The 13004-nt window shown below is 32.1% G+C and overlaps 1 protein-coding gene across 1 annotated transcript; it reads left to right on the top strand.

The window, feature by feature from the left end:
- Positions 1-497: 497 nt before the first annotated feature.
- LOC132759818 (plasminogen-like) lies at positions 498-6879 on the top strand. The gene is made up of 6 exons (XM_060751674.1): positions 498-654; positions 2700-2879; positions 3268-3351; positions 4251-4406; positions 5544-5726; positions 6742-6879. Exons 1-5 carry the CDS (start codon positions 582-584, stop codon positions 5582-5584), a joined length of 534 nt encoding a protein of 177 aa, XP_060607657.1. The 5' UTR covers positions 498-581; the 3' UTR covers positions 5585-5726; positions 6742-6879.
- The last annotated feature ends 6125 nt before the right edge of the window (positions 6880-13004 follow it).

A 13004-nucleotide genomic window follows, 5' to 3' on the forward strand; every position in this document is an offset into this window, starting at 1 on the left:
CCTGTACATCCGGGCAGTCTGAATATCAGGATCCATGCTGTTCGCTTACAAACCCTATAACAAGTAGAGAAACTGATAGGGAACAGCATGATCAGACTGTGCGGATGCGCAGGCTGGTCTGGATTCATGTTGGTCGCAAACCCATTATGTTGGTTTTGTCTTGACGCGGCTCATATCTTGTATGACTCTGTTACCATTACTCAATCTAAAATGACATTAAAAGAACAACCATATGAATAGAAACATGCTACAAAACTCTCATGAGCTTTAGCATTAATTTTACAGAAATTTACAATACTTAATGACAGATTGCTTGTATTATATCTTATTACATGAAATTATGCTATCCACTTATGATAATACAGCTTACATACTCTTTGAAGTAATGTAAAAACGGTATGTTCAACATGCAAATGTGGTAATAACAACAATTTTGTCCTGTAAAGGCAGATTACAATTTTATATTATAGCAAACATGTAATTGCCTTTTTGGTAATAGATACTATCACGCTATATATACAAAGTACAGTGACTTTTATGTACCAGTCCGTTCTGGATTTAAGTCTAGGTAGGACACAATCATGGAAAGGCTTTATGCAATCTGTTTCTTTATTCTGTTTGTGGTTGAAGTACGAATTGTAGCAGCAGATGATGGTAAGTTATAAAGTTTGATATCCTTTTGCATTTTACACTTTTCCAAATAATCTTAATATATATTCTTTTATTAAAATTAAATTATCATTATTAGACTATTAAGTTATATCGTTTTATTTCCTTTTGCATTTTACTCTTCTCAAATAATCTCAAATATTCTTTTATTAAAATTAAATTGTCATATTGATTATTAGATTTAATATTTTTTTGTATTCAGTAAACATTCGTCTTATAAATGTATATGCTCTGTTCAAATTCTTAGTTTGTTATATTTCTTCAGGAACCTATGATCTTATTTTTTTGATGGCCTTCATTCTCGTTCTCTTTACCAAATATATACACGACCAGTTCATAAGAAAAAAAAGAGTCTAAATTGTAAAATGTCAACATATATACATGTACATCTGTAGCAAAACGGTATACCAATAGATGTTATCCAGAACTCTGCAAATGTAAGGTTTCCTAAGCAATGCCCCGGTTCAAACAAACCTTTACCGTTTTACCTTTCATGGCGCAATGCCAATGTCAATAGATTGGTCAACCAGTTGCGCTTATTTTCGAAGCTTTAACTGTACACAGAATTAGCTGGGAGTGTACACAGAATTAGCTGGGAGAAAAAACAAAAATATTCTTATTTTTTGGTGTAGGTCTATTCTAGAAAGTCGTACAAGAAATTGCTTTATGCGAAGTAAATCAAATAATTTTAACCGTTATACATAGTTCAAGTTCCCCTATACAAAGAATGCCTTCCATCTGAACGGCGTGGTGATTATTAACTCGGGCTAAAAACGGAATAAAACAATTATTCTATCACAAAAACAAGGAGACAAATTTGGTTTTCACGCTTTATTTCAGGTTTGGCGAAAGTTTGTCAATGGCTGGTGAAAAAGAAATATAGATACGAATTTAAATATATGTTTCATGTAATATTATAGAATATGCCTAACGAAAATTCAAATATTTAATACTTATAATTTAGGGAAACGTAAATCATGCTTCAAATAATATAAAATGCAGATTTATGTTCCATATAAATGAAAATGAACTTCACTACATGTCATATAAACGTCAGTGTCGTTAACGTAAGCTGATGCTCAACAATGTCTTGATTATTTTTAACATTTTCATTAGGATTATAAGTACAATACTCCAGCCATGACGAAAAATTCCCTCATTGAAAAAGCCTGAAAACACCCAGAAAAAAACCCGCAATAATTCGGAAGCAAATGTCATTTGTGTTTTGGGATTGAGGGTGTGGTTATTACCGAGTAAAGCTACATTTAATTTAAGTTGAAATAGTTTGAAATTTTACATGCTACCTTTTTTGCAGTTTTTATCCGAAAGATACCTCTACCACGCCGCTCAGCTTCTTATATACGTGCTAAAATAACTTAACAATTTTGAACCAACCAATGGGCCCGTTATAAAATCTGTTTTAGACTGGAATAAAGAGTTCAATCTTTAGCGATTGATATATTATACTACGTAATTTTCGAGGAAAAAAAGAGGTTGTAATATATGTATAAGGAATAACGGAAGTATGCATTTGCCATCCTATTGTAAATGAAGTCTATTTCGGTATTGTTACAATTGAAAAATGTCTGACAATCATTATCAATCAATTTGAATGCCTATTGATATACAAATATAACATAATTCGAATCACTGTCAAAAAGTATAAAGGATACAGTATGGTTCAACAAATATAATAATAGGTATATAAATAATTAAGTGCTTTAAAAATAACTTATATCTAAATAAATTACTCATTTTGATGGACTTTTTTACGATATGTTGGAAATATTTTTCAGCAAACCCTCCTTCTTTGGGCCCTTTAAATTTTTTTGTTTTTTAAACATGTGTAATTTTTAGATCGAATATTTGTACCCTTTTTTTTTAAATTTCCCTTACTTTTATGTTTGAGGTCCTTAGGGGCTTAACAGAGGGAATTGGCCAAAAAATTGCTGTAAAACTCAATCTCTTATTACCAAAAAGGTTAGTTGCAAGTATTTTTTTAAATTTCAGAAACCCCTTAACTTTTTTAGAATGTTTCCAACTCGGTGAATTTAAATTTTATACCGGAAACAAAAGCACGACGCAGTCCGGACTAGAATGCCAGCGTTGGGATAAACAGACGCCACATGAACACAAATACACAGCGGACAAGTTTCCCGAGCAATCATTGTGTAAAGCCAAAAACTATTGTAGAGATCCGGGAGGTGACGGTATGAAATTACTTTCTCAAATGAAACCAACCCGTCCGACCCCTAAATATATGAGGATAATAAGACTAAATACCGATTCGAACTAAGACTTTCCAGATTACGTTTTTTTTTGCTCATTATTTTGCCTTGCTGCAAATTAATTGATAACTAATTGTTTATTCTGGCGGTGCCTGCTCATGCTCACTTACATGCACAATACATTACAAGTACAGAAAGTCAAAACTTTCCGCAAGTTATTACCTGTCTTGTTATTGAACATTTATTTGTTGCTGTAAGCTTGAAATACGTATACTCTTTTAAATGTCAAAGTTTTAACCAAACGGTTCCTTATCTATTCCTATCGCCTGCATTCTTGATTAGATTATATTATCTGAAACAATTATTTCAGGGTTCACTTGGTGCTATACCACAGATCCAGATACTCGATGGGAAGCATGTGGCATACCATGGTGTGACGAACCAGCTAGAAACGGTATAAAAATTAGAACACACATTCATAATTCATTTAAAAGACGTAATGTCATTAATATTTGAAAATAATATTTTTGTGGAAATTCCTGTGTAAAATTCTTTTTTTTAACTTTCTCATATTTCACGGTTCGCGAGGAATCTCCTCTTCTTTTGCTCGCCCATATGGTTTCCTTCCGGTGGCGAGGATAAACAAACGCAAACACAAGTCTCCTCTTTTCAGAACTTGAGTGGTGCGTGTTATTTCTTTAGATATTGCATTAATCTTAAAAACGTTTTGAGTTTTTACTCTCGGTCGAGCATATGTTTTTTATTTCTTTAAAAAAATGAACACAAACAAATACTAAATTCACACCCCATATTTTTTCTGTCTGTTTGCTTGTGTTTTAAGTCTTAATGACAGTTTATGAAGACTCTCAGCTTTACCGGTAGAGGTAGAATTCACGTGTCCTTTTATGTATTATTTCTGGCACAAGCAGTATCTGGGTTGAACCAAACACAGTGTTTTTGTTTTCTTTTTTTTTCACTATTCAATTTTAGTGAATTTACACAAAATGTTGTGAATTATTATAAGGAAAGTAAAATCTTAAAATACATAACAAAGTTACTATGTCTTATGAAATTTCTTTACGCATTTTCTGTATATATAATAGCAAACTAGTCGTTAGACTTTAAGAAATGATGCTAAGGTCCAGAATACTCTGGTAAATTTTCGATTTTGAGATTAATTCAGCATATGTTTGTGTTGTTTTTTTTTACCAAAACTATCAGCAGAGACAAAATATTACATGAAATTAGAAAGAAGAAAAACTTGTATTGAGGTACCTTTTACAAAAAGGTTTGTCAAAAGGTCTAAAGTTACTGATTCGAAACAGAAATTTTAACAATTCCTTTATCCTGTAGATAAAATTCACGACTGTTATATTTTGACCGAGGAGGATCGTCAACACGGGAACACAGAAAAAGAAATGTGTGAGAGCAATTTCAATCGAGAAAGCGTTTGTGGAAATGATGTTCCTAAGGGTTGTGAAACATGTGATGCGTGTTGCCAAAAAAGAGGTATAATGCCAATAGATAAAGTTATAACAAATTTTGCTAGACACGGTGCAATTTACCAATCGATAGATTGACTCGTATATACATTTTGAAACAATACTGATTTACGAGGCCAGAGTTGCCAATGCATGTTTTTGTAACAAACAAACATAACGAAATATACGGTCAATCATTATTTAATGATCTATTAATTTCATAACTTAAACAGTTAAAAGAACTTTTGAAAATACGATATCGTCAAGAAAAGTAAAGAGATAAAGAAAAAGATATTCTAATACTCTGAGGGTTTTTCCGGATTTTTTTAAATGGCATGAATAAGTTAGACATCTCTTATAAAGTGTTTACAAGTATACGTCATTTTCATTTAAAACAAAACAAATATAGCTTGTTCCAAAAACTAATTGTTTAAAACGGATCCTGAATTCGAAAAGGCAAAAAATTGAAGATTTTTATATTGATTTTATTATAGTCGTAACAATTTTTTCGGGAAATGAACGGCGATCCCAATTTTTAAAATATTATTTAATAATGCCCATGGGGCCAACGAAAAAGTGCCCCCTTTTTTTCTAATTAAAAAAATTTTGGGAAAGAGATAGCCTAAGAAAAGTACAAACTGTAAAACCTTCCCTTTTTGGGAAAATACCGACAAAAAATTAAAAATAAACATCATTTTTTCATTTCAATGAAACTTTTGATGATTGCCAAAAAAGATAATAAAAGAAAATAAAATTGTACATTTACCCAAATTTGCAACAAGTATGATTTGTCGAATTATTGAAAAGGTAAATAAGTGATTAAGCAAAGAATTTGTCATTTTCTGCTTTTTTTATGCTATTTTATCGTTTAGCTTTTACTCATTGGTGTCAATGTTTTTCTAGAACGTTTATCCATGTTTTTAATATGTTTTCTTCTCTTCCTTTCTTATAATTTCAATAATTTGACAAAAAAATCTCTGCCATTTCCTTATTGTAAATTGACGGGAATTACACTTAATTTATGAAACATGTCTAGCTAGAAGACATTTTAGTTCAATTTATTTATTGAACATTATGGAAAATGTGTCTATTATTAATATATTACAAATAAATCATTTGGAACGTTTTACTGCAATTATATACAATGTATCACCGCCACTTTAAGATTATTGTTGCGAATCAATCTATGGCTACAACGGAACTTGATACCGTGCCGAGTCTGGTAGGGAATGTCAGCGGTGGGATGAGCAAAGTCCGCACACACATGACCAAACGGCAGACTATAAATTCGATGCCGACGGTTCCGTAACTGCCGCTCAAAACTACTGTCGAGATCCCGACAACTCCGGTAAGTAGCATCATATTAACCGATAATCTCTTTGAAACATTCGGACTGTTGAACGTGTAATCGAAAAAAAACCACACATTTCCAAAGCGTAACCTTTAGTCCCTTTTATTTCATGCGTAAGAAGAAACTCGAAAAACTTTTTAGTTTTTTATCGTTTCACCGCAGAAGTAAACGATCTTCTTTATAGGCCAATTTTATCACAACATTGCTTTTTTATTTCTCTTTCTCAGAAGTTATGCATTTTGGTGTCCTGTTACATTTTAAAAAAAGTTACTCATTTGTCAATCATTTGGAACATCCTTTGCTTCTGGTGCTTTTAGGCAATACTTCAAGTAATATGAGTGATTAGTTACGGTATTTTGTATGAAGTCAAAATACTACTTTGTTTACATCTTGCTACTTTTATGACACACATACAAATAACTGATGTTTTATAACAGACACACAATTGTCATTAAAATACGGTGTGGTATGGTTTGTTAAAGATGTATAGATTATAACAATTTTTTATCTATATTTCATGGCTATTACTCTACTTAAAAATAATTGAATGGTTACATCCAAAACGATACTGTAAATATACCAAAGACAATTATACAGTTAACTTGTTATTGTGTTTGAGGTATGATACCCGTGCAATCATTGACAATACACATAAATTGTTTTCCGGTTTGCACATGATGGTGAATTTCGCATAAATAATATTCTAGTAACTTTAAATATTTCAATATTGTATAGTTCTCTCCTGATGATATGAATACCACGTTTCGGTTATAATATAAACTGTACCAATCTTTTTTTACACTGACTTGATCAATCTATAGTAGTGCCCAGATAATGTTAATGGTATTCGCTTATAGACTGACGTCTCTGAATAAATAAACGATATGACTAAGAAAATAAAGCCGTAAAATGATCACAATGACTTCGTTTTTGTGAAATTTATACCTGCGTTTCGATTTTATTCTTCAGAGTAAACATTGTTTATGTATAATATTGTAATTTTCACTTACAGGTTTCTTATGGTGCTATAGCATGGACCCAAATGTTCGATGGGAAAAATGCGGAATTCCAGAATGCTAAAGGATTTACTCATTTTAACAATGCGAAATTTTTCATTTTGTTGTGTTTGCAATGCATTTTCATACAGTCATTATATCTGTTGTTTTCAATCTTTCCAACTTAAAGCTGCGATCTCACTTACTCTCGGCAGAGCCAGGAACCACCCCATTAAGTTACTGGGATGATTCGGGGCGATCCGGGGTGAAATTGTTGTTGTGATCACACTTACCCCGGCAGCACTACGGTAATTCCCAACTTACCACCAAGGATGCGCTCCGGACCATCCTAGCAGAGCATAGGTGAAGCTACGGTTCATGCCGGTGCTTCCCCTGTCTTTCCCCGATGACGCCGACAGAGCCACGGTTGACCCAGGCAGAGCCCCGGCGAAGCCCAGGACGATCCCGGCTGAGCCACGGTAGAACCCCGGTGGATTGAAAACGGATACATAATTTTCATTTAATATAATATCTATTGTCCCAGAACAGTACTTCATGATGATTGTCTGAATAATCCTTAAGCAAGACTAAACAGATGGAAAATAAGGAAGGTTTTTAATACAAACATGTGCAATCATCGCAAATTGTCGTGATTCTTTTGAAATGTTCCGGGTTTTGCTGGGGCTCTACTGGGATCAACTGTAGCTCCGTCGTCATCCTCCGGGGCTCTGCCGTCATACACAGGGGCTCTGCCATCATTACAGAGGCTCTGCCGGCAATCACCGGGGGTCTACCCTAGCTATACCGGCTATATCATACCCCGAATCATCTTCGGTTTGTGCCGGCAGAGCTACGGTGCTTCCCCGGTGTAACACCGGTCGTTCCAGGCAGACCTAATGATAAAGCTGGCAAAGCTATACTACCCGGATCAACTCGGACCACTCCGGTGATATAAAATAGTTTATGCCATTTGAGGTCGAATGCCAGATGTTCCCGGATAATCCTGAACGTTGCCGGCAGAGTTACGGATGTACTCCGGTCGTTCCCGGATCATCCGGACGTCTCCCGGGGTTCTGCCTGGACTCCGCCAATCTGTTAGTGAGACTGCAGCTTAACGATCGCATGCTCCACATAGAAAAAATACAGGAGCAGATTTGCTGTTCCGAGCGCTCTTGCGTAAATGTTTTTTTTTACTAATGTACGAAGATTATATTGTCTTTTTTATATTTCATTATTTAGCCCAGTTTTAAAATTTACCGTATCAGAGGGAGTCTTGACATTTGATACATGTTTACATGGACTTTTGCAATGTGCCTGCTTTTATTTATTATTTTCGCCACTTCTTTTATACCTTTCAATAGTAACAACAAACCCATTTGACAGGACATGTTTTCTGCATAGCAGATTGAAAAAAAAGGTATTTCTTCAAATGCATAATGAAAACTCTTGATTTTTAAATGTTATGTTTTGATAATTTGCTAGCCTTAAGTGCAACTGCAGATTTTAAACGAAATCTTTAACCATGATATTATAACATACTTAATTTGCCCAAAATTTGTGTATGGTATTATCATGTTATTCTTATCAAAATGCTAAAAATGCTAAAAGTTGAAAGTATCATACTGTACAGGTGCGTTTAATTTTATGTATCTTTCATTTAATACTCCGTTGCCATGGAAACAGAACATGTTCTATATTGTTGCACAAAATATAAAATCTAGCATTCTTATTTACTTATAACTTTAGGTATATGACAAAGTGCAATACATGTTGACAATTCATAGTTTCAATTATCGATCATCACATACCAGTTCACAAAATACTAAAACTTGATTTTCGTGTACCCCACCGACTTTAAGAATATCAGAATCCACATTCTTACACTATAAAGGTAAAAATAAGGGTGCAATTACGAAGATGTTGTCCAGCTCTTTGTAATATATGGTAAAAATATTCATTTTCTCCGCTATGCCTTGACTAATAGGAAAACATGTCAACCCTATGTCGATTGTTTTGTATATTTTTCATGCTTTTTTAAGCAGAATTAATCTATAAAATCTAGAGCATGTGTATAAATAATGGAAAAGGTCCCATTCTCATATTGTTCCAATAGGATGTGAAGTTTATCCATCACCTATACTAAAATGAATTATACACAAAAAAATCCATGGATCTTTTTGCACACAAACAATCCCCAGGGACTGTATTAAGTCTTAAAATAGCACCTAATTACAATGTATAAGATTTAACTTCATATAACTAAAACTGTAGATAATGAACATGAACATTTAACTATTTTATTTCAAAAACATTTTATCTTAAGATTTCTTTTTAAATATCTTAAATCGAGTTGCATACATGTAATAGTATTATTTATTACACATCTATTTAACGAGGTTCTAAAATACTACAAAATACTAAAATACTACAAAATTACCATGTGACCAATTCCCTATCATGATTATAAATTTAGGTCATGTTAATTTGTGGATAAAGAGGCAATTATTTTATCGCTGTTAAATGACTGGCATTTGACATTATTATTTATTACAAATAATTTTATTATAATAACAGCAAAAAAGCAGTCTTCAAAATAAAGAATTAGGAAAATAACAACGGTTTTGCAAGCTGAGACGTATTAGATAATACAAGTCACAAAGATGTAATAACGCTTTATTTCAAGAGTGTTACGCGGTACAAATATCAAATATAGTAAAGTATAAGCTATCGTTTGTTTTGGATTTGGATATTATATTAAAATGCCCACACTCTGTGCAGTCTATGCCTTAATTCTGCTTCATTTCGAAAAAAGGAATTGTGGTCGCCGACCAAGGTAAATTATACAGCGGCGTTTTTTGCATCATTTCGTTTTGCTTTCTTTCAGTATTACGTTAATCATCTTAGAATTGAAACAGACATTTTATTTTGTGTAACTTGGCAAACACATGTCTTTAATATTTAGTTAACTTTTTATGCTTGCTGATGTGTATTCTCCGGTACACTGTGGTACCATTCTTTTCTCACAACTTTAAACGTTACTCTAAGAGTATAGAATAAAATGTTTATAGAGAAGATATTTTACTCAGTCCGCATATATATCCGCAGATATTTTGCTCTTGTCGCTTCAACATTTATCTCATATGTCTAATATTTTACAAGTTTATATACATTTTTTGTATATCGACCGGATTGAAATTGAATGTATCTTAATATATATAACAATCTGCTTCCATATGATTGTTACTATTTTGTTCGCGAGTACGCTGGGACTTGCCCCCTTCCAGTTGGTAAAAAATCAACGGTGGGCAAAAACATGATCAAAAAAACTAAAAATTTTTTATCTGACGCTTTCGTCATTTTCTGTACAACTAATTGTCCAAAACCTTTTCCTTTTTTTTGCATGTACCAAAGCGTTAAAGAAATTTGTTTTAACGAGGGAAAAACCCCTTGAGGTTTACTTTTTCAAAAGGCAAACATTGTATAAAATACTGGGGCTTACATTACTGGGGAATGGAAATTACCCGGGGTTACCCATTTGCTGGGGCTAGGGAAATACCGAGTTTAAACCCATTATTAAAAGGGGCTACGGAAATTCCGAGGTTTAAAAATTTGTAAGGGGGAAACCCCCAAAAAATATTACTTCCATATGTCGAAAACGGAAAATCCGGGGTTTACCATTATGTAAAGGTGGAAAAAATAGGTTTCCATTTTTTTAACAAGAATTAAAAAAAAATTTCCCTTCCTTTTGGGGGAAATACTAGAGCTTTGCCAAATGCTTCTTGTCATTTATTTAAAAAAAAATGACATACAGATGTCAAAGAGTTCATCCTGTAATAAAAGCTAAATTCACGGAAGATAAAGAAAAACACGATTTTGCAGTCAATCGTTAAAAACATTATTACAATATTATATTATTATTATATCACACATTATGTGCAATATGTCGTTTGACAAATGACAGAAGTTTACAACAGAGTAGTATTAGATAGGAAAACTCTTCTCGTAATAAAAAAAAAGAAATAAAAAGAGATAAAATACATATAATTTAAAAGAAATACATATAAATAAAAACAAAATTGGTAAATAACTGAAAAAGAACAATAAAAGAGTACCTCAAAATATAGTCAAACAAACAAATAAAAACAACAAAACAAAAAACACACAAACATATTAATACTAAAATGATAATAAATTAATGAGTCGTCCAAAAACATTTGTAAATAAAGATGTACTACAATAGTGTTGTATTTTGTCAAATCATTAATACTTTCCTAATTGACACTTTATCTTTTACGTCAATGCATATAACTAGCAAACAAAAATAAAACAAAGTATCAATCAACCCTTGTAAATGAAATATATTGCTTATAAGAGTTTTTCTCTGTCGTTAATTTGTTCTTGCATGAAGTAAATTTAACGAAATATGTTTTAAGTGTTTTCTGACTTGTGGACTTATTGGAAAATAAAACGGTTCACAGGCACACAGTGTTCTGGAGCAAACTGAGTTGTTTGTACAGAATTTAGATACTACATGTATATCGTTAAAAAAATTTTTAATATGATAACATCATTTGTAAGGTAAATTTTGGAGGTCATAAAACTTTTTACATAACAACAAATAAATTATTTAAATTTTTAAGAAAAACAAATGTAAATATTATTAAAATAAGCATGCGCAAATTTATATATTCACAAATGTACAGTTAAAAAATGTATACTTAATATTTACTTAAATGTATAATAATCTTTACTTTATGAAACTGGTGTTGAACATTTACAGGGAAGGGCCCACGATAATAGTGTAAAAAACGTTTGGCCCAACCCTTTTGTATGTTGTGTAATTTTTGTTGGAGTAAATGAATTGATGTATATCTATGTATGCAATAAAATATTATTAAACTAATAAAAAAAGCACAAATGTATTGATTACATTATTCATTTGTACAGTATTCATCACATATTACACAAAATGTTAAATATACTGTAAATCTTTAAAACACACATCGTCAAATAAAATGCGGATTAAAACATTCAAACATGACTATCATATTATGTTCGAAAATGATGTAAATACAAAAAAAGTCACTTTATACTTATTCAGAAATACTCTTAAAAACGAAGTATTTCTCAAATGTCATAGTATAAATTAATAAATGTAAGTATAAGGTTATCTAATTTCTTCCTTTTCTTACAACACAACAATTACAAATGAAGACAAATGGCATGATGAAAATATACATAATATGAACAAGAACGTTAGATTACATGGACGCATTCTAAAGGTCAAATATTTAACCAAAAGCCCAATTAGAAGTAACGAATACGGTTATTATTTTTCATAACACAACGTTATACGTAGCCGAGATTGTGCTTGCATACTTACTAAGGGTGTCAGGAGGCTTGTTTTCTCGCAACACATTATTCGTGGAGATGCTAAGTATTAAAAGGCCCCATCACTGCTTACTGGGGTTCTAATAAAAAAGGCAGTTGATTATCCCCTTTTAACTTTTAAAACAAGCTTAACAAATAGACTGATTGTCGTAATGTCACCCCAATTTAATCCCCCCAAAGAAAAAAAATAGATTTTTTTTTTTTCATATTTTATAAAAGTCTTATTTTTTTAGTTCATTTTAAAACCCTTTCTGTAGTTTTTTAGACGTACGAATTGCATGACTGTTGAAACTTTAAGAAGTAAAATTTGTACTTTATTTTCTGAAAAAAAATTTTTGTCCCCCGTTAAAAGGAATAAAAATTTCTGGCACACACTTTATATTGATATAAAAAAACACTTTTAAAAAATATTTTTTCATCTATTTTATAAGTTATAATTGTAGTTTTTTTGTTTTTCCTACTTTCTATCGTGGGTCTTTAGAAACTGGTGACTGCCCCAACGTTGATCACAATCCTTTTATTTATCTTTTACTCGTCGGTCTTGGTCTCCCATAATTCGTCAATAGTTGGGTCTTTTTAACATGGATCGCCCATCCTGTTTTTGGCCAGCTCCCTATTTTCTGCTCCCTTAAAAAATCTCTCTAATTGTATGAAGCTAGAAGGGGAAAGAAAAGATTGTTTAAAACCTTTAAAAACCCCCGGTTTTGGCAAAAATAAAAAACTCACATTTTGTAACACTTGAAAACCCAATTTGTTTTAGTTTTTATATTGTCCCTAAACATATTCAAAGTTGGCAATGACAGGAATGTTAAGCAGTGCGCTTAATATACAAGGTTTATGGTGTTTAATATAAAACAGTGATATTTATAGAATCAGAACTAGTCTAATT

This window comes from Ruditapes philippinarum, unplaced genomic scaffold (genome assembly GCF_026571515.1).
Source record: "Ruditapes philippinarum isolate M1 unplaced genomic scaffold, ASM2657151v2 ctg2736_1_1_1_1, whole genome shotgun sequence".
Classification (NCBI taxonomy): Eukaryota; Metazoa; Mollusca; class Bivalvia; order Venerida; family Veneridae; genus Ruditapes; species Ruditapes philippinarum.

Excerpts from the sequence above, each read along its gene's own strand:
- LOC132759818 (XM_060751674.1), top strand. The coding sequence starts at position 582 with ATGGAAAGGCTTTATGCAATCTGTTTCTTTATTCTGTTTGTGGTTGAA. Across the intron at positions 2,880-3,267 it reads TAGAGATCCGGGAGGTGACG|GGTTCACTTGGTGCTATACC; the intron begins GTATGAAATTAC and ends CAATTATTTCAG. Across the intron at positions 3,352-4,250 it reads TGACGAACCAGCTAGAAACG|ATAAAATTCACGACTGTTAT; the intron begins GTATAAAAATTA and ends TTTATCCTGTAG.